This window comes from Trichosurus vulpecula, chromosome 2 (assembly GCF_011100635.1).
Source record: "Trichosurus vulpecula isolate mTriVul1 chromosome 2, mTriVul1.pri, whole genome shotgun sequence".
NCBI classification, from domain to species: domain Eukaryota; kingdom Metazoa; phylum Chordata; class Mammalia; order Diprotodontia; family Phalangeridae; genus Trichosurus; species Trichosurus vulpecula.
Window position 1 is genome coordinate 373,688,366 of NC_050574.1, and position 22,341 is coordinate 373,710,706.

Below are 22,341 nucleotides of genomic sequence, written 5' to 3' on the forward strand. Positions count from 1 at the left end.
TCACTTTCCCAGAGATACTGTGTGTACTAGTGGGAGAGCATACCTCAGGTTTAAAGAGGTATTTCATAGCTACTGTTCTTACTCTACCAGTTTAACAAATGAGTTTTTATGAGCTAGTAATATACTGGCTGACTGATAATGGAAAGCATATCAGTTGAGGCTCATGATTAGGATTTCAGACCCCAAGACTACCCTAAAACCTGAGAGAGTAGATATTGAATTCTAATGGGGTGACCCAGAAGGTAGTGCTACAGAAGGGAAAAAAAAGAAATCTTGGTGAGAAACCAGACATTTAAGGATGATATTTGGAAGGAGGACAATAATCAGATAAAAGATAGAAAAAAATCTAGAAAGGTTTTTTTGACAAGCTTTTGACCATCAAGTAGACCATGAAGTAGACATAACACATTTGGACTCTCGTATTACAATCCTGGATATTCCTCTTGACATAGTAAAAATATCATTGAAGGAAACAAAGAAAAAATGAGCTTCTGGATTATATCGATTTTATAAAAAGCAAGTCTGTTTTGGAGGCAACACAATATGGGGGACATTGAGGAACAGATTCTCAAATTACCTGAAGGAAAAGAACAAAATATGGACAAAAAACTGAGAAAGAAAATCTTGGATCTTATTACTATCCAACCTCAAAAAGTGAACAAAAATGCCAATGTCTACTTAACCATCTGTGCAAAGACTTTACAAGAATAATATACATGTGTATTAAAGAAATCCTTTTGAGCCTATTAGAATAAAAGCTTTTTTTCACCATCACACTGAAAGATGTCTAGAATACAGTAATCCTACCATATTCACTGTTTTTGAGTATAAATGAAGAATTTGATTTGGAAAAGCATTGCCTTCCAGACACTCTCAGTTATACAAGATTCCTCAAAAGAATTATCAACAGAGATAGATTTGTTCAATTGCCTTTTGATATGCTCACTGAAAATATTTGCCTGTCATGAAGATCCAGGGTAGAGTCTAAATGGAGTCTAGAGTTTCCCTGTAGATAATGTGTCTTCAAAGTGTTCCTGACTGCATCAAGGCTCAGAACATGGCACTACTACATTATAAGAGTGATCTGTGATCACCCAAAACAGTTTGTTCTAACTATTTAAACGGGGAAGAAACCAAGTAAATGAAGAACATTTATTGTCCAGACTCAAATGCAATTTGATGAATAACCTATCAAACTCATTGATTGGTTTATACTATCTTGGAATGACACTGCAAATGTTCTTTGATCTGGGCCCAGACTTCAATATGAGGAGGATGAGAGCAAGCTATATTGCTTTTGAGAAATTGTGCAGTTCCGCTAATGACCTTAAACTCCTCCATGAAACAACGACCCATCTTGTTTTTTTTCTCTTAATGCCAAATGTTCTTCTTGTGATTCATGGAACACTACAGTTTCTAAATCATTTTAGCTGAGGACCACCCAAAGGACAATGGAGGGGAAACTGGTGGGCAGGCACATTACAAAACAAGAACTTATACAGAAGTATTGGTATAAAGAATGTAACTAAAGAAATAAATATTGAAAAAATAATAATCCAGTCATATAGGAAGACTGAGAGGTAACTAATGACAGTCTACATAATCCATTTGAATAATTCTAATGTCAAGAAAATGTGAGAAATACCTGTAGCATTTGGGTGGAACTGTGGGAAGAAATGTATGAGAATATTACAGTACAGAGAGGCTTGAATGGGTTGCAATCTGCATCACTGAAAAAATATCGACATTGATGAGATTATAGATCACTTAGAGTATTTCTGATGACATTTTGAAAAAAGAATAATAAGGTACTATTTTCCACAGTGAAATTGCAATAGCTATTTACAAACAACAATTGAGTCAAGTTCATTACACACACACACACACACACACACACATATATATGTAATATGTATATATATATATATATACATATATGTATATATATATACACATATGTATATATATATATGCAGCACCTGTTAAGATATATGTATGAAGGAACCAGTTCTAGGGGCATTCATCCAATTACATATCATAGCCTGGGTGATATACATTTTTATTCCTTTGATTTTTCCTGTTTGTATAGAATGACTGAACTCTTTTGAGTTATTATGCACCTCACTGAGGAAGTTCTACAATGCTATGGAGCTTAGTATAATCAATAGAATGTCATCTGTAAATAATCAACTGTCATCAGCTGGATATTCAAAATCTATAGTAAATCCCTCTACCATCTGAGCTTGATTATACTTCATGTTAGTGGCAAACACTTTGTGCAAACTTATCTCCCTGTTTTATACTCACTTGATATTAATAATCAGAGGGTCATTGAACAAAACCACTTATAGCTTTCAAGAAATTTTAAATTATTTTGACATATGCTTAGGAGATAAAATTGTTGGAAGGAAACTTACAAAGTAGCATGTTGCTGTACTGAATCCATTTTTTAATGGGCAAAGAAGATAAACATGCTAATGTCTTGTATTCTTACTGCGTCAGTCAATTGTGTGACTATAAAGAAGAAAACTTTCACAGAATATCATCCGTGAATATCTGTCTATACTCTTCTCATATTTTCATCAAGAATGCACTCCTTATGCATATTGATTATTCTTAGATTAGGTTGGAGTTACTCAACTGTATGTTATAACTTCTTTCTATTTTTTCTAGTTTGGTATTGATTTTTATTTTTGTTCTGAAAAATTTGTGGCCTTGACTCTACATAGATAGCTGACTCAGAAATAAATCATCTTTTTAACCAGCCATCTCCTGTCAGTTAAAATATAATTTAAGGAAAAGTTCCTAAACAATTAATCTTCCTAACAATTAGGATTATCTAAAAACAGAATGGCCTTCCTCAAGAGGTCATGGCTTCACCTTCACTCGAGGGCTTCGAGAACGGGTAAGATGATGACTTGTCAGATATGTTGTAGAGAGGATTCTTGATCAGATCAAGGTGGTGCTAACTTGTCTCTGAGGTTCTTTCCTACTATTTGATCCTGTGATAAGCAATTGATGTTTTATGATGTTATTCAGTGCTCCTTAGGATCTCTTCACTTTCTTCATGAGGAGAGATAAGGAAATGAGACATAGTCACAAGGCTTTTAAATAGGAAGGTAATATTTTTTTTGGACTGTGTCTCTCCACTTTGTATCTGCTGCCCTGTCTGGTTTGAACTCCACAGAACAAGATACTCCCACGCTTGTACCCCTTAGTGTCCTGTCCCCCCTCTTCCCACTCTCCCCTGCCCTCTTTTGTGTGCAGTTTAGCCCTTTAGGTTGTGAGCTTCTTGAGGGCAGAGACTATCTTTCTTTTTATTAATTGTATCCCCAAGGCTTAGCATTGTGCCTGGCATGTTGTGGGTACTTAATAAATATTTATTAGGTTGGATTATTGGATTGGATTCCTTATCCTAGAGAGATAGGCTGCAAGTGCAGTGGCCCCTCACAGGTCTAATCCCCATGCTAATTGGCATGGAAGCTGTGTCCCGTTCCTGACGTGGGCCAGTTTGCCCCTCTGTAGACAGACTGGTGGCACCCCACTTCTTGGAGCTCACTGTATCAGTGACAGAGTTAGTGTATATACACCTAATTGACTTTAATCCTGCTGTACCTCAGACCTCAGCAATTCAAATGATCTACCAGGCTCAGTCTCCCCACTAGAAAGAATTATAGGAGTGTACCGCCCCCCCCCCACAGCTTTATTTCTTATTTGAACCACATTTTCCAACATATTTTTCACTGTTGTTCCCTGTATTCACCTTTATATTGAAGTCACTAAGTATCAAAGTATATGTGAATTTAATTTGACAGCTTTATCCAGTTCTTCATAAAATTTTCTATCTGCCCATCATCCTCATTCTCCATACTCTATAATCAGCATTGGCATTTAATTCACAACTACCTTAACAACATAACAATGTATAATAATAATAATAATAAATTATCTTAAACAGTTTGCAAAATGTTTACCATGTGTATTGCAGCATGTGATGATCAAGTGCTCCCATTAAAATGGTATTTTAAAAAAAATTTCTCTGATGTGATAAAAACTGCAGCAACTCTTATTCTCTGAGAAGAACCTGTGAGTTACTCTTCCATTTAGCTGCAACTTCTTTTTGCCAAGTGTTCTCCTACTTGTATGTCACTTGTTGGTCATTGGACAAGAGCCTCCCTTTTAGAATACCAGTAACACAGGTTTTGTTTGTCCTTTACTTTCGAAGAGGACCATCACATCAATCAAAGTAGACTGCAAGTCATGTCATCATTTCCCTGATGTCACAGTCCTCTTTGAAAACCAAGGACAGACACAACTTGTGAGTAGACTGAACTACCTGAAAGGAGCCCCAGCTGCTTGGGCAACTCAGCTTGTCCTCTCCCTCTCCCTCTCCCTCTCCTTCTCCTCTCCAAAGGAAGGTAAATTTTGATGGCCAGAAGCTGCCCACTTAACTTGGGGTTTACTGGCTAGATTTCTTTCTTTCCTTCTTTCCTCCCTTCTTCCTTCCTTCTTTTCTTTCTTTCTTCCTTCTTTCTTTTCTTTCTTTCTCCCTTCCTTCCTTCCTTCTTTTTTTTTCTTCTTTCTTTCTTCCTTCCTTCTTTTCTTTCTCTTCTTTCTTACTCTCTTCCTTCCTTCCTTCTTTTCTTTCTCTTCTTTCTTTCTCTCTTTCTTCCTTCCTTCTTTTCTTTCTCTTCTTTCTTTCTTCCTTCCTTCCTTCCTTCTTTCCTATCTTTCTCTCTCTCTCTCTCTCTCTCTCTCTCTCTCTCTCTCTCTCTCTCTCTCTCTCCCTCTCTCTCTCTCTCTCTCTCTCTCTCTCTCTTTCTCTCTTTCACAAAACCTTAAACCCAGTTCACTCTGAAGCTCATAGGCTGGACCACAACAGGTCCCTGCCAAAGCTCCATGGTAATTTGGGCCTTCCTGGTTTAGAGTAAATGTCAATGGTAACTGTTTCTCTTTGGAACAGCAACCCTCAGGGTCTTCGCCTCCCAGCTTGATTTTTTTCCTTTTTCCTAATTAAAGAGGCTATCCCTTGACTCACTTCTTAAAGAGGCCTATTCACTGAATGGGTGTTACCTCACTCCAAGTGAGTACATGAAAGGGCCAGGATCTCCCATTGCATCCTGCTGAATATATGGTCACTGGATCCAGATAGCTCTGGAGGAGAAAGTGAGGCTGGTGACCTTGCACAGCCCTCCCTCACTCAAATCAAAGTCAACTGCAAATCATGTCATCATTTCACCTGATGCCATAGTCCTCTTCGAAAATGAAGGACAAACACAACAACCACCTGTGAGCTCAGGTAACATTTAGAGATGGTTCAAAAAACTATGCAATTCTTAGTACACTGTGCTCTGTTTTCTCTTACTCTGGTACTGTCACCGAAGAAGCAGAAAGGCACTGCACAGGACTATTTCATATGCCTTTGTTTCATGGGTTGCCCTGACCAATTCATTGCTACCAAACTACTGGTGATGAGCTTCTCATAGTGAGGCTGGCATTAGGAAAACAGAAATAGTTGTTCCTAGGAGTATAACTGAAGTCATTTCAGCATAGTAAAAAACTGCCAGAGCTTTTCTTTCATTGGCATAAAATCTGAGAACCCAAGATCATCTCCATATCACAATGAAGCATCTTATTTTGAATTAATGAGTTGCATTTCTGTAAGAATCCATCTGGCAGGTTATTTTCTGTTGTACGTTTGTTGAGACTAAGCCAGTTTATTATAATGGCCTATTCATCCATGATAGCTGTTAAGCACTGAATAAGTAGATCAAATAGAAACCTAGTTAATCTAATTTTCTTACTAAAATAAAAAAGAATAAAGTAAACCATTTCTTCTTAAGTGATTTCAGTTATGCAATTTGTCAGTCCAATTAATAGTTTGGGTCTCTATGTATATGAATGGATGAATTGATTGAGAGTCAAAATAGAGCACAACACATGTTGAAAAAAAAGTTTTTAGTCATTGAACTACTTTAAATGGATCATTGTATTAGACACCTTTCAAATTCAAACTACTATAAACAGAGATACAAGATGAATGCCAATGTCTCTACCTTCAGAATATCTGAATAATGGTAATAGAGGAGAATAGATAGATAAGATAGCCTTCTTTCTTAGGCATATTGGATTAAGTACAAAGGGCAGAATACTTATTTTAAGTGTTAGAAGCAAGAGTAAAATTTGCAAGAATAGGATTTGTTTCCATTGAAAATGAAAATATAACAAAATGAGTAACATTATGCCAAAAATAGTTTTCATTACTTAAAAAGAAGACATAGTAATATTGCATTACATACCGTATAATCCACTGACAAAAGGTATCTGAATCATGAGGTTCTGGATAATTAAATGAATGAAAATATCCGGTAGAACCAGTCAGCATAAAATTTCCATCACAAGCTGTAGCTGCAAGAAAGGGGAGATTAATATCTGTCAGTCATGTCTGGAAATATCTCCCAAAGCTTTAAATTATTTTAATTTCACTAATTGGAGTATGGTCTCCTCAAGAGCAGTGTGTAATGGCAAGCAAAGTGGGACTTTTTTTTGCCTTTTGTTTTGGAGTGCTTCTCAGCGCTAAGGCAATCAAGTGCTTTTGATTGAGTCTTGCCTTTGTTTGTAGGAAGACCCATACACTTTTGCTAATAAATTATAATAATACTGAATTGAATCAGCTGGTAGGGAATTAAACAAATATAACTATCCACTCAAATTCCTCTATCATTTGTGTGTGTGTGTGTGTGTGTGTGTGTGTGTGTGTGTGAGCACTTTTACAGATTACTTATGGTACAGGGGATAAGCATATCATGGAAAATGTGTGTGGAATCAGTATAAAGTTTCCAAGTTTAATAATTTTGAAAAGTAATTTCAAGGTTGATCCACTCTTATTTATTACCTGTCCATCCATTTCACTAGTGAAATCAATAGTTTAGGTAATATTTATGAAACTGATACAATAGTAACCATTTACAACACTGGTACTGAAGTAATTAATATCCATCTTATACAATTCAATCAAACCTTTATTTATGAAGTTAATATGTTAGCAGGTAAAATAGCATTCTTATCAACTTTGATGATAATTCTAGCTTAAAGTAATAACTAAGGCATTGGATGACTAAGTCAGGTCATCCAGGTCAACCAGAAAAGATTTTGACATTAATTAAATAGGGAGAAATATGAAATTTTATATTCAAGTTCAAGAAATCAACTTCACAAATATAAGATGGGGGAGGCATGCTTAAACAGTAGTTTGAAGAGGAGAAAATATTGCAAACAGCCAAAATGAAACCATTCAAATATTATAGAACCACAGTTAGGATCACACAAGATGTAGCATTTACCGTGATAAAGCAGAGGAGAGCTTAGAAGATGGTATTCTGGAAGGCAAAGGAGCTATGATTATAACCAAGAATAACCTACCCAACAAAACTGAGTATAATCCTACTAGGGAAAAAATGGACAATTAATGAAATAGAGAATTTCCAAGCTTTCCAGAGGAAAAGAACTGAATATAAAAAGGCAAATATGAATGAGAAATCATAAGGTTATACTGTTTATATTCCTAAATGGGAAGATGACACTTCCCAAGAATTTTATCATCATTAGGGCAGTAGAAGGAGTTTACATAGAGAGAAAATATTATGTTGGAATGATTGCAAAAGAAAAATGGATATGTGTGAAAAAGGGATGTAATTGAAGGAGGGGGAAAGGAGATGAAGACTGGGGAAAATTATTTCATAAAAAGGAAGCACACAAGGAGTAGCTTTTACAATGGAGTGGAAAAGGGGGGTAGGAGAGAATGGGCAATGTTTGAACCTCACTCTCATCTGTACTAGTTTAAAAAGGGAAAAATATACACACTCAGTTTAGCATAGACATTCATCTTACCCAACATAGAAGCAGGAAGGGAAAGCTTTATCTGTAATGAAGATAAACCAGAATCCTTCCCAATAAGAGCAGGGGTAAGCAAAGATGTTCATTAGCAATGCTATTATTCAATATTGTACTAGAAATTCTAGCTATAGCAATAAGACAAGAAAAGAAATTGAAAGAATTAGAATACACAATGAGAAAGCAAAATTATCACTCTTTGCAAATGATATGGCACACTTAGAAAACCCTAGAAAATCAACTGAAAAACTTGTTAAACAATTAACGGCTTTAGCAAATTTGCAGGATAAAATAAACCCTCATAAATTATCAGCATTTCTATATACTACCAACAAAACCCAGCAGGAAGAGATAGAAAGAGAAGTTCCATTTAAAATAACTGCATCCAATATAAAATACCTGGGAGTCAACCTGCCAAAACACACCTAGGAGCTATGTGAATACAATTACAAAACACTTTTCACACAAATAAAGACAGATTTAAACAACTGGAAAAATATAAATTGTTCATGGGTAAGCTGAGTTAATGTAATAAAAGTGATAATTCTACTGAAATTATTTTACTTTTTTAATGCCACACCAGTCAAACTACCAAAGAATTATTTTGTAAATCCAGAAAAACTAACAAAATTCAACTGGAAGAACAAAAGCTCAAGAATATCAAGAAAATCAATGAAAAAAATATGAAGGAAGGTGGCCTAGACATACCAGATTTCCAAATAAACAATAAACTGATAATCATCAAAACAATCCAGTACTGGATAGGAAATAGAGTGGTAAATCAGTAGAATAGATTATGTACATGATACATAGCAGTAAAATCCAAAAATCCAAGCTTTGGAGACAAGAATTTACTTTTTGAGAAAAACTTGTGGGAAAATTGGAAAGCAGCTTGGAAGAAACTAGTAATAGACCAACATCTCAGACTGCATATTAAGATAAGGTCAAAATGTGTACATGACTTAGACATAAAGGGTGATTCATAAGCAAATTAGAGGAGCGTGGGAGAATTTACCTGTCAGATCTATGGATAAGGAAAGAGCTTATGACCAAACAAGAGATATGGAAGACAACAGGAAGTAAAATGGATGATTTTGATTACATGAAATTAAACAGTTTACACAAACAAAACCAATAAAACCAAAATTAAAAGCAAAGCAGGAAACTGGGGAAAAATTTACAGCAAGTTTCTCTAATAAAGAGGCACCTGGTGACTCAGTGGATAGAGTAGTGAGCCCGGAGTCAAGAAGATCTGAGTTCAAATCCAGCCTCAGACACTACCTAGCTGTGGGACCCTGGGCAAGTCACTTAATTCCTGATTGCCTGAGAAAAGGACCTACTAGAGAAAGAAACAGCAAACCACTCCAGTATTTTTGCCAAAAAACCCCATGAATAGTTGGTCCACAGGGTCAAGAAGAGTCAAATATGACTGACTGAACAACAACAACAAAACTCTGTGATAAAAGTCTTATTTCTCAAATACATAGGGAAGTAAGCCAACTTTATAAAAATTAGAGCTATTTACTAACTGACAAAAGAGCAAAGGATATGAACAGGTTGATCATTATCAGAAGAAGAAATCAAAGATATCTACCATCATGTGAAAAATGCTCCAAATAACTAATGATTAAAGAAATGCAAATTAAAGCAACTCTAAGGTATCATCTCACATCTATCATATTGGCTCGTATGAGAGGAAAAGAAAATGAAAAATGCTGAAGGGATTGTAGAAAAACAGAGACACTAATATAGAGTTGGTAGAGTTGTGAACTGATCTAACCATTCTGGAGCAAAATTTGAACTGTGCTCAAAGAGATATAAAACTGTACACACTCTTAAACCCAGCAATACTACTACTTGGTCTACATTCCAAAGAGTTCAGTGAAAAAGGAAAAAAGACCTATATGTAGAAAAATATTTATAGCTGCTCTTTTTGTGATGGCAAAGAATTAGAATTTGAAGGGATGCCAATCAATTGGAGAATAGATGAACAAGTTGTAGTACATGATTATGATGGAAAACTATTGTGCTATAAAAAATGAGAAGGGAGATAGCTCTAGAAAAACTTGGGAAGACCTGTATGAATTGATGCAGAGTGAAATAAACAGAAGCAGATCATTGTACACAGTCCCAGCAATTATCATACTTCAATTAGCACCCAGAGTAGCTAAATTCTTCCACAGTTACTCTGATCAATACAATCACCTAAGATAATTCCTAAGGATTCATGATATTAAATGCTATCTACCTCCAGAGAAAGAACTGGTGAACCCTGAGCACTAATTGAAGTTTATTTTTTTCACTTTCTTTATTTTTCTTGTGTGTGTGTGTGTGTGTGTGTGTGTGTGTGTGTGCATGCAACATGGCTAATATGAAAATGTTTTGCATGATTTTACATTGGTATCATATTGATTGCCTTTGCAATAGGTAGGGAAGGGGATGGAGGGAGATAGAGAATTTGGAAGTCAAAATTTTTTTAAAAAATGAGTGTTACCCTATGCCCAAAGGGCTATAAAAATGTACATACCCTTTGACCCAGCAATACCACTTCTAGGGCTGTATCCCAAAGAGATCATAAAAATGGGAAAAGGACCTACATGTACAAAAATATTTATAGCAGCTCTTTTTGAGGTGTCCAAGAACTGGAAATTGAGGGGGATGCCCATTAATTGGGGAATGGCTGAACAAGTGGTGGCATATGAATGTAATGGAATACTATTGTGCTATAAAAAATGATGAACAGGTGGACTTGAGAAAAACCTGGAAAGACTTATATGAACTGATGGTGAGTGAAGTGAGCAGAACATTGTACATAGTAACAGCCACAGTGTGTGATGACTGACATTGATAGACTTAGCTCTTCTCAGCAATGCAAGGACCAAATTCCAAAAGACTAATGATGGAAAATGCCAACTACATCCACAGAAAAAATATGGGGTTTGAATGCAGATCAAAACATACTATTTGCTCTCTGTTTTTGTTTTGTTTTTTCTTTCTCATGGTTCCTCCAGTTCATTCTAATTCTTCTATACAACATGACTAATGTGAAAGTATGTTTAATGAGAATGTATATGTAAAGCCTATATCAGATTGCACACTGTCTTGGGGAGGGGGAGAGAAAGGAAGTAGAGAAAATGTAAAACCATATGGAAGTGAATGTTGAAAACTAAAAATAAATAAATTAATTTATTTTTTAAAAAATGAGTGTTACCTATAAATAAGTACTAATTTTTTTTAAAAGAAAATAAAGGAGTGGGGATGACTGAGTGGACAATCTGCTGGAAGAGATGAGATGGAATGGGATTGACTGAATAAGTAGTAAGGTTAACTTTAATAAGAAGTAAGACCATTTCATTATGTGAGACAAGGGTGAAGGAGGAGAAAGCGGTGGAAGGTAACTTGAGTGATAGGAGATAAAGAAGAGGAGAGAAAAGGGAGTTCATGATGAAAAGCCTCAAATTTTCTGTACGAATATGAAGCAAAGTTCTCTGCTGAGGGGAAGATATGAGAAAGGGCCATTGGAGGTTTGAGGGAAGTTTGGAAAAGCTGTTTTGGAGAGTGGGATAGTGAGTTGTTAAAGTATAACAGGATTGCTTAGCAGCAGTGAGGGCCCAGTGGAAGTTATGCAATATGAATTTTTAGTGGACCCAGTCAGATTGATTGGGTGAGTTTTTCTACTTTTGCTCAGTAGCATGTGTGTAGGAGTGAGGGCAATGAAATATTGAAGGGATTCAAGGCTGAGATTTGGTTGGGCATAATAAGTGATATAAGGGGGCTAGGGATTTCAGGGTACATGGGCAACATATAGGGATGAGTAAGGTATAAGAAGACTGGAAAGTTAGGAAGCTGGTTACAAAAGGCTTCAAATATCAAATAGAAGATTTTATGTTTGATCCTAGAGGTGATTTGGAACCATTGAATTTGGCTGAATAATGAGGTGATGTGGTCAGACTTGCATTTTAGAAGAATCAATGTGACAGCTTAGTAGAGGATAGTAGTGAAGAGAGATTTGTGGCAGAGATGTCAATCAGAAAGACTACTGCAATAATCTCTGTGTGAAGTGATGAAGACCTACGCCAGAGTGGTGACAGTGTCAGAGGAGAGAAGAGGGTGTGCACTAGAGATGTTATAGAGATAAAAATTGACAGTACTTAGGCAACAGATTGCATATGGGTGTTGAGAGAATGAGGAGTTAGGTCCTAGGTTCCTGGGAGGATGGGGGCACCTTTATAGTAATAGGAAAGGAATTTAGTTAAAGGGAAAGGGTTTGGGAGAAAGATGATGAGTTCTGTTTTGGATATGTTGACTTTAAAATGTCTGTGGGACATTCAGTTTGTGATGTCCAATTGGCAATTAAAGATCTGAGGTCGCAGATCAGCAGAGAAATTAGGGCTAAATAAATAGATTTGAGAATCATTAGTACAGATACCATCAGCATGGGAGCTGATGAGATCGTTTGGTGAAATAAGTATAGAGGAAGAAGAGAAGAGGGCTCAGAACAAAGCCCTGGGTCATACCCATGGTTAGCAGGAATGACCGGGATGAAGAGCTATCAAAGGGGGCTGAGGAGCTGTCAGATAGGGAGGAAAACCAGTAGTGAGCAGGGGAAAACGTATAGAGAAGAGAGCATCAATGAGAATAAAGTGAACAACAGTGTCAAAAGCTGCAGAGAGCTTGAGAAAGGTGAGGATTGGGAAAAGCCCAATTTTGGCAATTAAGAGATAATTAGTAACTTGGAAAGAACAGTGTCAGTTGAATGCTGAGCTCAGAGGCCTTGGTAGAGAGTTTAGAATGAAAGGAAGGGAAGTAGAAAAGGGAGGACAATATAGAACAATAATTAGCAAAGACAGATGGGTCAAATAAGGACTTTTTGAGAATGGAGGAGATATGGGCTTTGTAGGTAGTAATTAAGGAACTAGTAGATAGAGAGAGAATGAAAATAAGTGAGAGACGGGGGCAACCTTCCAGTGAATGGAATAGTGGATCAATTAGGGAGCTATAAAACCCTTGTTTCAGTGAGGGTCCAGTTGAGATGACATAACATAAATTTGTAGTAGATCTAGTGATACTGTTTTGTGACTTTTTCCGTCTTTGTCATCCAGAAGGTGAGAAGGATCAAAAACTACGTTGACAGTGTTGAGTAGTCTAAGGCTAAGGACTGACCAGGACAGATCAGCAATACAATAAGAGGGCAAGGTACTCAAGAGAAGAAGATAGCATGGCGTTGATAAATTGATAGAGTAGATTGATAAATAAACTTGTCCATAAAACCACTTACCACAAATACTACTGCTTTCATCAGAAGCATCAGGACAATTTGGTTCTCCATCACAAAATAGTTCTTCAGGTATACAGTTTAGATTATCAGCACAAGGTTTTGAACCAGAGACGCACTCAACTGCGACAATTTCTTTAAAAGAGAGATGAGAAAAAAAAAACTGAATTTTCTTTTGGTACATTTCTTTATTGAATGGACTGTTTTATTATTTATTTAATGTACTATTTAATTACTTAATATATTTAACTAATGAGTTTGGTCATTTGCAATTTAAATCTATAATAACTAAGACTGATCTAGTATACACAGTAGTAGTATACTAATTCAAATGGAAATTTTTCTATATATGATAAGTCAATGATTCGAAAGTGAAAATCAACTGCATAGGAAACTGAATATCAGGAATGCCGAATTCTTGGAACTGAAGTCTAAAACATTTGCAACCTATGCTAATATCCTACTTTGACAGTTTGTTGTAGCAAGCACAGCACAATTCTATGTGGAAGATCTCATCAAACAGCTTAGCTAGATTCAGAGAAGCTTAATTGCAAGCAGATTGGTCACTGGTGATCATTTTTTATTTGGCCACAACTGATAAAATGATTCATCAAGAGAAAAAAAATTCAGTCTGTCTGGATAGAGGAAATATCCACACCAATTTAATCTTAGATCTTTTGAAGTATTGAAGTTGAAATATTTAAATACTGCCATCATACTTTGAAGTCTGCTTTCTAACATTAATATTAATACTAATCCTGGGACAACATTTTATGATAACTTGTGGAGTTCAAAGATTAAAGTTGTTCATTCTCATTTGCTAATCATTTAAACATTTTGTAGAGCCCACAAACATATTTACTTTTCTGGAGATGGAATAAAAATCATATGCACATGTAATATCAAATATATTATACATATACTATATATTACATTACATTATAGTATATATAATATATTACATTACATTATTATATATTATATATAATAGACATTCAATAATTTTTTGGTAAATGAATAAAGGAACAGGTAAATTTAAAACTTTTAAAATTCTTTTATTTGAGAGAGTTGTGGGGAAAGTGTAAAGGCATCTAGGTTTGCCTGGACATGACAGACTGTCATTTCTATTTTTATCTCCTATCACTCCTCCCTCCCCAGCCAACACACAGGAAAGAACAGAAGATCTTAGGCCTCCTGAATACTTGCTCAATGGTTTAAGGGTTAATTATAGCCCCCTGGTATATGATATTCACAGCATATTGCTGAAGAATGTTCTGGGAGAGCAAGAAGATGAATACCTTCAGGATGGTTATGATTGATTTGAAGACAAAGTGGCTTGGAGTGAGCATTAGAAAACAAACTGGATGATAATGTGAATCTCTCAGAACTAGGGGGAGAATACTAATAAGATTGGGAAACAATATACCAGATGAAGAGAAATGGAAGAGAGGCAAGCTCCGAACTAAAGAAAGAAGAGAATGAACAGTTTGAGAAAGTTCTTACAACTGAGCATTTCAGACTTGTCTGGCCCACTACTAAAAAGACGAGCCTATTCTGTATAACACGATTGGCTCTGACCTCATGATTCAGGAGCATGTTTTTTTATATATATATATTTTACTGAGCTTCCTTCTCTTATTGCTATAGTCAAACAGTTTTCCCTAGTACCCTGAAGGTGTTGGAGAGTCTTTCTTCTCTGCCAGTGACTAAAATTCTTATCAACCACATTCCTTTCATTTTTAGGGACCCAACAACTAGCACCTTGATTATCTTAATATCAGATTAGCTTTTCCAAAAAGATATTTATTTCAGATATATGGCAAGAACAAACACACAAATATTTACCCCCAACACCTTAGGGGCATAATCCCCCTCCTAAACCCCCTTAGTGTATGGGAGTAGGGGAAATTAGGCTCACAACTCAGGTCCTAAATATCAATGATACCAACAAATTCAAGTCCAAATTTCATCTGGCTGTAGTCCTGGGGTCCTTGCTTCTTACAGCCTTGATTCTGGGCTAGATGCAACACTTGGCCTAGATTCCTAGACCCCTGAATCCCCATTACTCAAGCCTCTGTACCTAGAACAGAAAAGAATAAACAAAAAGGCCAAAGGTCTAGAGTTTTTCTTGGAGGATCACACAGCCTCAGGGTGGTGGTGGTGGGACAAAAGAGAGAGGACAAACGATATGCAGAGGCAACAAGCATCATATCTCCACACTATGAAATGGAGATCAAATTGGGCCCATCACATCAGCTACTATATGCACAGCCAAATCTCAGAAAATCATTCCTTGAATCAAAGAAGGCTGTGGGAAGAGTGGAAGCCATTTGTATCTCAGCCTCCCTTCCACTACTTTCTAAATAAAACGCCAAAACTCTTATGATCCTCAACATTTTATTATTTTCCTTTGTGATAATAAAGGCGTATTTCCCCTAAGGCTCTCAATCTTTTATTATTATTTCATAGCTCTACAAATAATCCTTCATTAATTTGGTATAATACTGGATAAGTAAAATAATTTAAGTAGTTTTGTCATTTTTCTTGTATTGGAATGGTCTACCAATTAGTAATTAACATTTCATCAATTATTTAGATCTGTCTTGATTTCTTTAAACAGTGCTTTATGGTCATATTTAATAGTTCCTGAAAAGATCCTGGTAGGAAAACACATATTTTTATATATTCTGTAGTTTTTAAAATGTAATTTCTCTTTTTACCTATTCCTGCTGAGTTTTACTGCTAATATTAAAAAAGTTGATTTTTTTCATATCCAGCAACTTGGCAGAAGTTACTGTTTTCATTAATTTTTTGGTGACTAAGGTTCTTTAAGTATATCATCAAATCATCTGCAAAAAGTGATAATTTTGTTTCTTCTTTGCCTATGCTTATTTGATCAAATTTCTTTTTCTTTTCCCATTGCTATAACAAATACTTCCAACATTTTATTTAATAGTAGTGATCACAGTGGAAAGGACTTTTTATCCTCATTACATAGACTACTGGCTGTTGGTTTAGATATATACTATTTAACCATATTAATTAAAAGTCATTTTATTCCTGTATTTTCTAGGGTATCTGAAACAGAATTTGGTGCTGTATTTTGTCGAAAGCTTTTTATATATTTACTAAAATAATCATATGATGCTTATATAATATTTGAATTAATTTTGTTTGAATGTTTGATAGAACTCACTTCTAAATCCATCTGAGAGTTTCTTCTCCCTTTTTTGGAGTTAACTTATGTCTTATTTAAGTTATGCTTCTGGAATTGGCTCATTCAAATAGCATAGGTATGTTAATGAAGTATTTTATATTTTTGTAAATATTTATAATTTCAGCTCAATTATTAGCTTTTTGTCATATGCTTGGGTAAATAGTTATATAGAGTTTCCTTTATTTATTGTAGATTTTCCTTTTTAATTTTTGATGCAAGTTTTTTTTAACATCTCTTCCTTTCATTTAGGTTAGCTATTTTTAGCATTTTTACTCTAGCTTTACCTATTAATAATTTTCTTCTTTCAATTTTAATTTCTTTGGTTTTCATAATTTTTCTTCATATCTTGTTAGGAGTATTCTGATTGCTGATTTTCTATTTTTAAAATTTCAGTGCCAATTCATTCATATTCCCCCTCTCCAATATGGTTTTGATAGGTCATTTCATTGTTGTCACTTTATTTGAAGAAATTTTTTATATTTTATAGGAGTTGTTCTTTGATTCACCAATTCTTCAACACTAAATTATTTAGGGTTCAGTAAATTTTAGTCCTTTATTCAAGTGTATTATATTGAATAAAATTTTTGTTATATAATTTTTAGTATAGAATATTTAACATTCTTGCTTTTCTGTACTTGTTTGTGTTTTTTAATGCCCCAATACATAGCAAATTTTTAAAGGTGTCATGCAATCTAAGAAATATGTATACTCCTTTCTGTTCCCATGCAACAATTTCTAAATATTGGTCATCTCTATTTTTTCTTAAATTGTATTCGGGGCCTTATTTTTTTATCTATCTTGTTAAATTTGTCTAGGTCTGAAAGGGTTTCATTGAAGTTAGCCATTATCATAGACTTATGATCTATTTTTGCTTCTCACTCAATTAATTTTCATTTAACTATTTCTGTGTAAACAGTATTATGTATTGATATTAATTTGTTATCTATGATGCCTTTAAGCATTATGTAGTTTGCCTACTTATTCATTTAGTCTAGTTTTACTGTTTCCCAATCTAAAATCAATATTGCTAACCCTAATCTTTTAACTTCAAAGTATAATAGACTTTGATCCAGCTACTAATTTTAATTCTATGAATCTTTATGTTTCAAGTCTATTTCTAATATACAGTATGTTGTTGGATTTTACTTACTAATTCATTCTGTTATCTTCCATTTTATGAGTCAGTTCATCCCACTCAAAGTTATGATTGTGAATTGTGTATTTCTCATCATTCTGTCCTCTTGTACTTTTCATCTCTTTGCCCACTTCCCTCATCTCTTTACAAAAAGTGATGAAAGTGATGAAAGAGTTCGTTTTAATGCTAGTAATCTATGACTAAGGAAATCTCTTTCCACTTTGCTCCTTTTTTCTTCCACCTGCCCTGCCCTTGATTACATCTTTACTCTTTCTCTTTTTCTTTTTAATTTCCCTTTCATGATCCACCAACCAACGTTGTGGTTTGTTTTACTTATGATCTTATCTACTTGGCCTTCATCACACACTCCCCTCTCCCTCTTATCAATCAGTTAAGATTAATGTATTCTATGCTATATTCTTTGTGTGTGTATGTGATTGTGTTCAACATTCCTTCATCTGATTCAAATGAAAATGAAACTTAAGTAGTACCATTTTCCTACTCCTTTTTCTCCTATTTCCCATTCCATGTTCAAATATCTTCAAATCATGAACCCCTATTATGTGAGATAGTAAGGTCTATCTCCTTCATCCTTATTTCCTTACCAACATATTCCCCTATTTCTCCCATATCCTTCTTCTAAGAGCATCAAAATAGAATAGAACCATCCTAAATCCCTTTGCCTGTCTTACTTTTTCAATGATGCTTGAAGGTATTGAGGTTCTGAGGCAACACTTGTTTTTTTTCTCTTCCTTTTGCAGTATAAACAGTCTATCATCATGTAGTCTGACACAACTGATCAAATTTCATTTCCTCCCTATGTTTCTCTTGACTCCTCCCTAAGTTTGTATTTAAAAGAATCAACTCAGCTTCAGACAAGTTAAAAGACTATAGATGAGGTGAAAATGCCTAAACTATGGTGGTGGCTAGATGAGTGGAGAGAAGATAATGTACACAAGAGTGCTAACAAGGTAGAAATGACAGTGTTTGGCAACAGATTGACATATGGTGTGAGTAAAAGTGAAGAGTTGAGGGTGGCACTGAGTTTGCCATTCTAGGTGACTAGAAGGATGGTGGTGTCTTCTACATTAATAGAGAAGTTCAGAAGAGAGGATTGTTGGGGGGAAAGAATGAGTTGTATTCTGGAAATGTTGAGCTTGAGATGTCAATGGGACTTCAATTCAGAAAGGTCCAAGAAGTGGTTGGAGATGTATCACTATACCACAGTTGAGGAACTACAGCTGCATCCACTGATCTGAGAGTCATCTGCATAGAGCTGATAATTGAACCCCTTGTGACAAGATCACCAAGAAAGTTAGTATAGAGAGAAAGGAGAAAAGGACCTAAGACAGAGACTTGAAGGACACTAAGGATTAGTAGGAGTGACATGGATGAGGAAGCATCAAAGAAGACTAAGAAGGTGTTCTCAGAAAGAGGGGGCAGGGACAGGCAGTGAACTAAGAGAGAGAGGTGACATGAAAACATAGAAAGGAGAGAATATCCAGGAGGAGGAGAAGAATAATGGTCTAAAGTTTATAAAAATATGAACTCAAATTAATGTTTGCTCTAATTCAAAACCAAAACATCACTGCCATCTACTGGGGATTAAAAGACAATCTTTTAAAAATTAATAAAATTTTTCTTTATATCCTTTCAAGTTTAGGAGACTTGAAATATCTGGAAAAACAAAAGTTTTTATGTCCATTAATCTATGTAAGTAGAGCAAAATGTCTATCCCAAACATTTATGATCTCTTTGTAACATTTTAGGTTCTAGATGGCTGGGGTAAGGTAGAATTAAATATACTTAAATATGTGTTGGAGGAAGTTTTCTAATTTCTGGTATGCCAAAATGATTTTAATTAAAGATTAAAGATCCAAGTCAAATTAGAATAATAAAATAATAACTGGCATTTAAGAAGTTATAAGTGTATAGAACATACATTTTGCAAAGTTAGATAGTGTATCTTGAGTGAGATTGCCAATAAAACCCTGTAGAGCCAAAGTAGTGCTTCTCCTATCCCAACAACTACCACAGAATTTTACTCAAAACATTTTTCCTAATTCATGGATTGTTCTATACTAACCAAACCTATTTTGGATCATTTTACTATGGAGTAATTAAGGAAACAGACCACTGAGTTGGAAATAGAATTTTCATTGCGACAAAAATATACTTTAAACCAGGTGCCAGATTTTGATGTGATCTTTCATTGCCAAGGTTTAGTGAAAAGGATTCAGGATGCTTGTCCCAGATCTACTACTAATTAGCTGCAAGATGTGGATCACATCCCTCAGCCTCAGTTTTGTCTAGTTTAAAATGAAGGAGGTTTTCTTAAAACATAGGTCTAGAGTTAGGACTTTTAGAAGTCATATAAGCCCAGAAGTTTTTAATCTTTGTTATCAAAGATCCCTTTTGCAGCCTATATACTCTTCTCAGAATAAATGCATAACAATAAAATTCATAGGACTACACAGGAAACTAATGAAATATAGTTCCAATTACATTGGAATACAGTTATCGAAATGTTAAAAATGAAACAAGTTCATAGACCTCAGGTTAAGGATCCTCAATCTAGCTCAAAACCCTCCTTTTAGGATTGAAGAAAACAGCCTGAAAGAGGTAAAGTGACTTTCCCAGGGTCATAGTATCTGAGGTAGGATCCCATCTCAGGTTTTCCTTATTCCAGGCCCAGTGCTCTATCCACTCACAACTTAGCTGTTCCTTAAAAACACGCAGGTAGAGTTCAACAATGGTGAAATTTGGAACAAGGATTTTTTGTACTCCAGAGTAAGTTCATTTACCACAGTATGACTAAATTTCCTTCCTGTGCTAATGTCATTTGATCTAACTACAAAAAGAAAAATAAGCAAGAAAAAAGTGAATAAAAAGAAATGTTTAGAAAGAATGTAATAAGTTTGCAATAGTGAATTTTGTGATTTGGGAAGTTCTCTTTTGTTTCTCCTTCTTTCCCCTTCTGCCTTCACCTTTGCTCAATCATTATCCATATCCTGCTCCCTAACTACGGATATACTTCGGTGTTCTGTCCTGGGCTCTATTTTCTTCTTTTTTTGTGATCTCTCTTTGAGACCTCATCAATTTTCATATTTCAGTTGTTATCTCTACATAGATCATGTGTAGGTATAGAGGTTATTGAGTTTGAATGAAGATGGTAGCTGTGTCAATAGAAAGAAGGCATCCTGCATCAATAAGAGATAAAATAAGTAGTAATAAAAGTTTGCGGCATTTATTTGGCCATATTGAGTGAGATAGATCCAACAGTCAGGGATAATACCAAATTTACAAACCAGGGATTCTAGAAGAATGGTGGTCCTTTAGAAATAGGGAATTTGAAAGGGTAGATTTAGAGGGAAAGATAATGAGTTTTATTTTAGAAATGTTAAATTGAGATGCCATTGAACATCCAGTTTGAAATGTCCAATAGGCAACTTATGAAGTAGGACTGAAGTTCACTGCCTGGATTGGTGATGTATGGCTGGAACTGGATAGATACATCTAGGAGTCATACACATAGAAATAATAATTCAACCCTTAGGGACAGATGAGATCAACAAGAGAGAATGTGGAAAAGAAAGAGTAGGGACTCTAGGACAGAGCTTGGGAAACACCTACAATTTCAAGGCAGGATCTAGGTGGTCAATCAGCAAATGAGATAGAGAAGGAATGATTAGATAAATATGAGGAGAACGAGGAGAAAGTAGTGTCATCAAGGGCAGCTAGGTGGTACAGGGGATAGAGTGCTGGGCCTGGAGTCAAGAAGCTCCTAGTTCCAATCCAGCCTCAGACACTCACTAGTTGTGTGACCCTGGGCAAGTCATTTCACCCTGTTTGCCTAAGTTTCCTCATAGCTAAAATTAGCTGGAGAAGGAAATGACAAACCACTCCAGTACCTTTGCCAAAAAAAAAAAATCAAAAAACCAAACAAATCCAAAAGGGGTCACGAGGAGCTGGACATGACCGAAAAATGACTGAACAGCAACAAAATTGTTAATAAAGCCCAGAGGAGAGAAAGTATCCAGGAAGATCCAAGTCAATAGTGTCAAATGAAGCAAATAGATTGAAAAGGATGAAGACTGAAAAATACCATCAATTTCTTCAGTTCAGAGATTATAATAACTTTGAAGAGAGCAGTTTCAGTTGAAGAATGAGAGAGGGAGTCAGATTGAAAATGGCTGGGGAATTGGAAGAGATGAAGTGAAGGCAACTAACGTAAATAGCTTTTTCTGGCAGTTTGGCTGAAAAAGAGAAGGGAGATTACAAGCACTTGAGGGAACAGTTTTGTTGTTGTTCAGTGGTTTCAGTCACGTCTGACTCTTCATGACCTCCTTTAAGGTTTTCTTGGCAAAGACACTGGAGTGGTTTGCCATTTCCTTTTCCAGCTCATTTTACAGAGAAGGAAACTGAGGCAAACAGAGGTAAGTGACTTGCCCAGGGTCACACAGACAGTGTCTGAGACTGTATTTGAATTCATTAAGAGGATTCTTGCAGATTCTAGGCCCAGAGCTCTAATATTCCACCCAACTTCCCTGAGGGGGCAGTAAGGTCTAATGATTTTTTTTTCTAAAGGATGGTGGAGACTTCAGCTTGTTTGAGAGTGGTAGGGAAAAAAATCAGTTGATGGGGACAGGCTGATAGATTCAAGAAAAGGGGAACTGATCAAGGTTGAAATCTGCTGGAGAAGACAGAAGGGGACTGGATCAAGTGCACATAAAGAGGAGAAGGGTCACCTCTGTCAGACTGAAGAAAAGGAGACGATAGTGGAGGATATCAAAGGATTTTGAGATAAAAACAGAGGAGAGG

The 22,341-nt window shown here is 35.5% G+C and overlaps 1 protein-coding gene across 1 annotated transcript in view; it reads right to left on the bottom strand.

Annotated features, from left to right (window-relative positions):
- Positions 1-22,341, bottom strand: part of TMPRSS15 (transmembrane serine protease 15) — a 142,171-nt gene that overhangs the window by 84,305 nt on the left and 35,525 nt on the right. Inside the window, exons 6-7 of the mRNA XM_036746715.1 lie at positions 13,172-13,303; positions 6,300-6,408 (exon numbers count right to left, since the gene is read on the bottom strand). Of these exons, the coding sequence (XP_036602610.1) occupies positions 6,300-6,408; positions 13,172-13,303 (241 nt within the window). The remainder of the gene's footprint in view (positions 1-6,299; positions 6,409-13,171; positions 13,304-22,341) is intronic.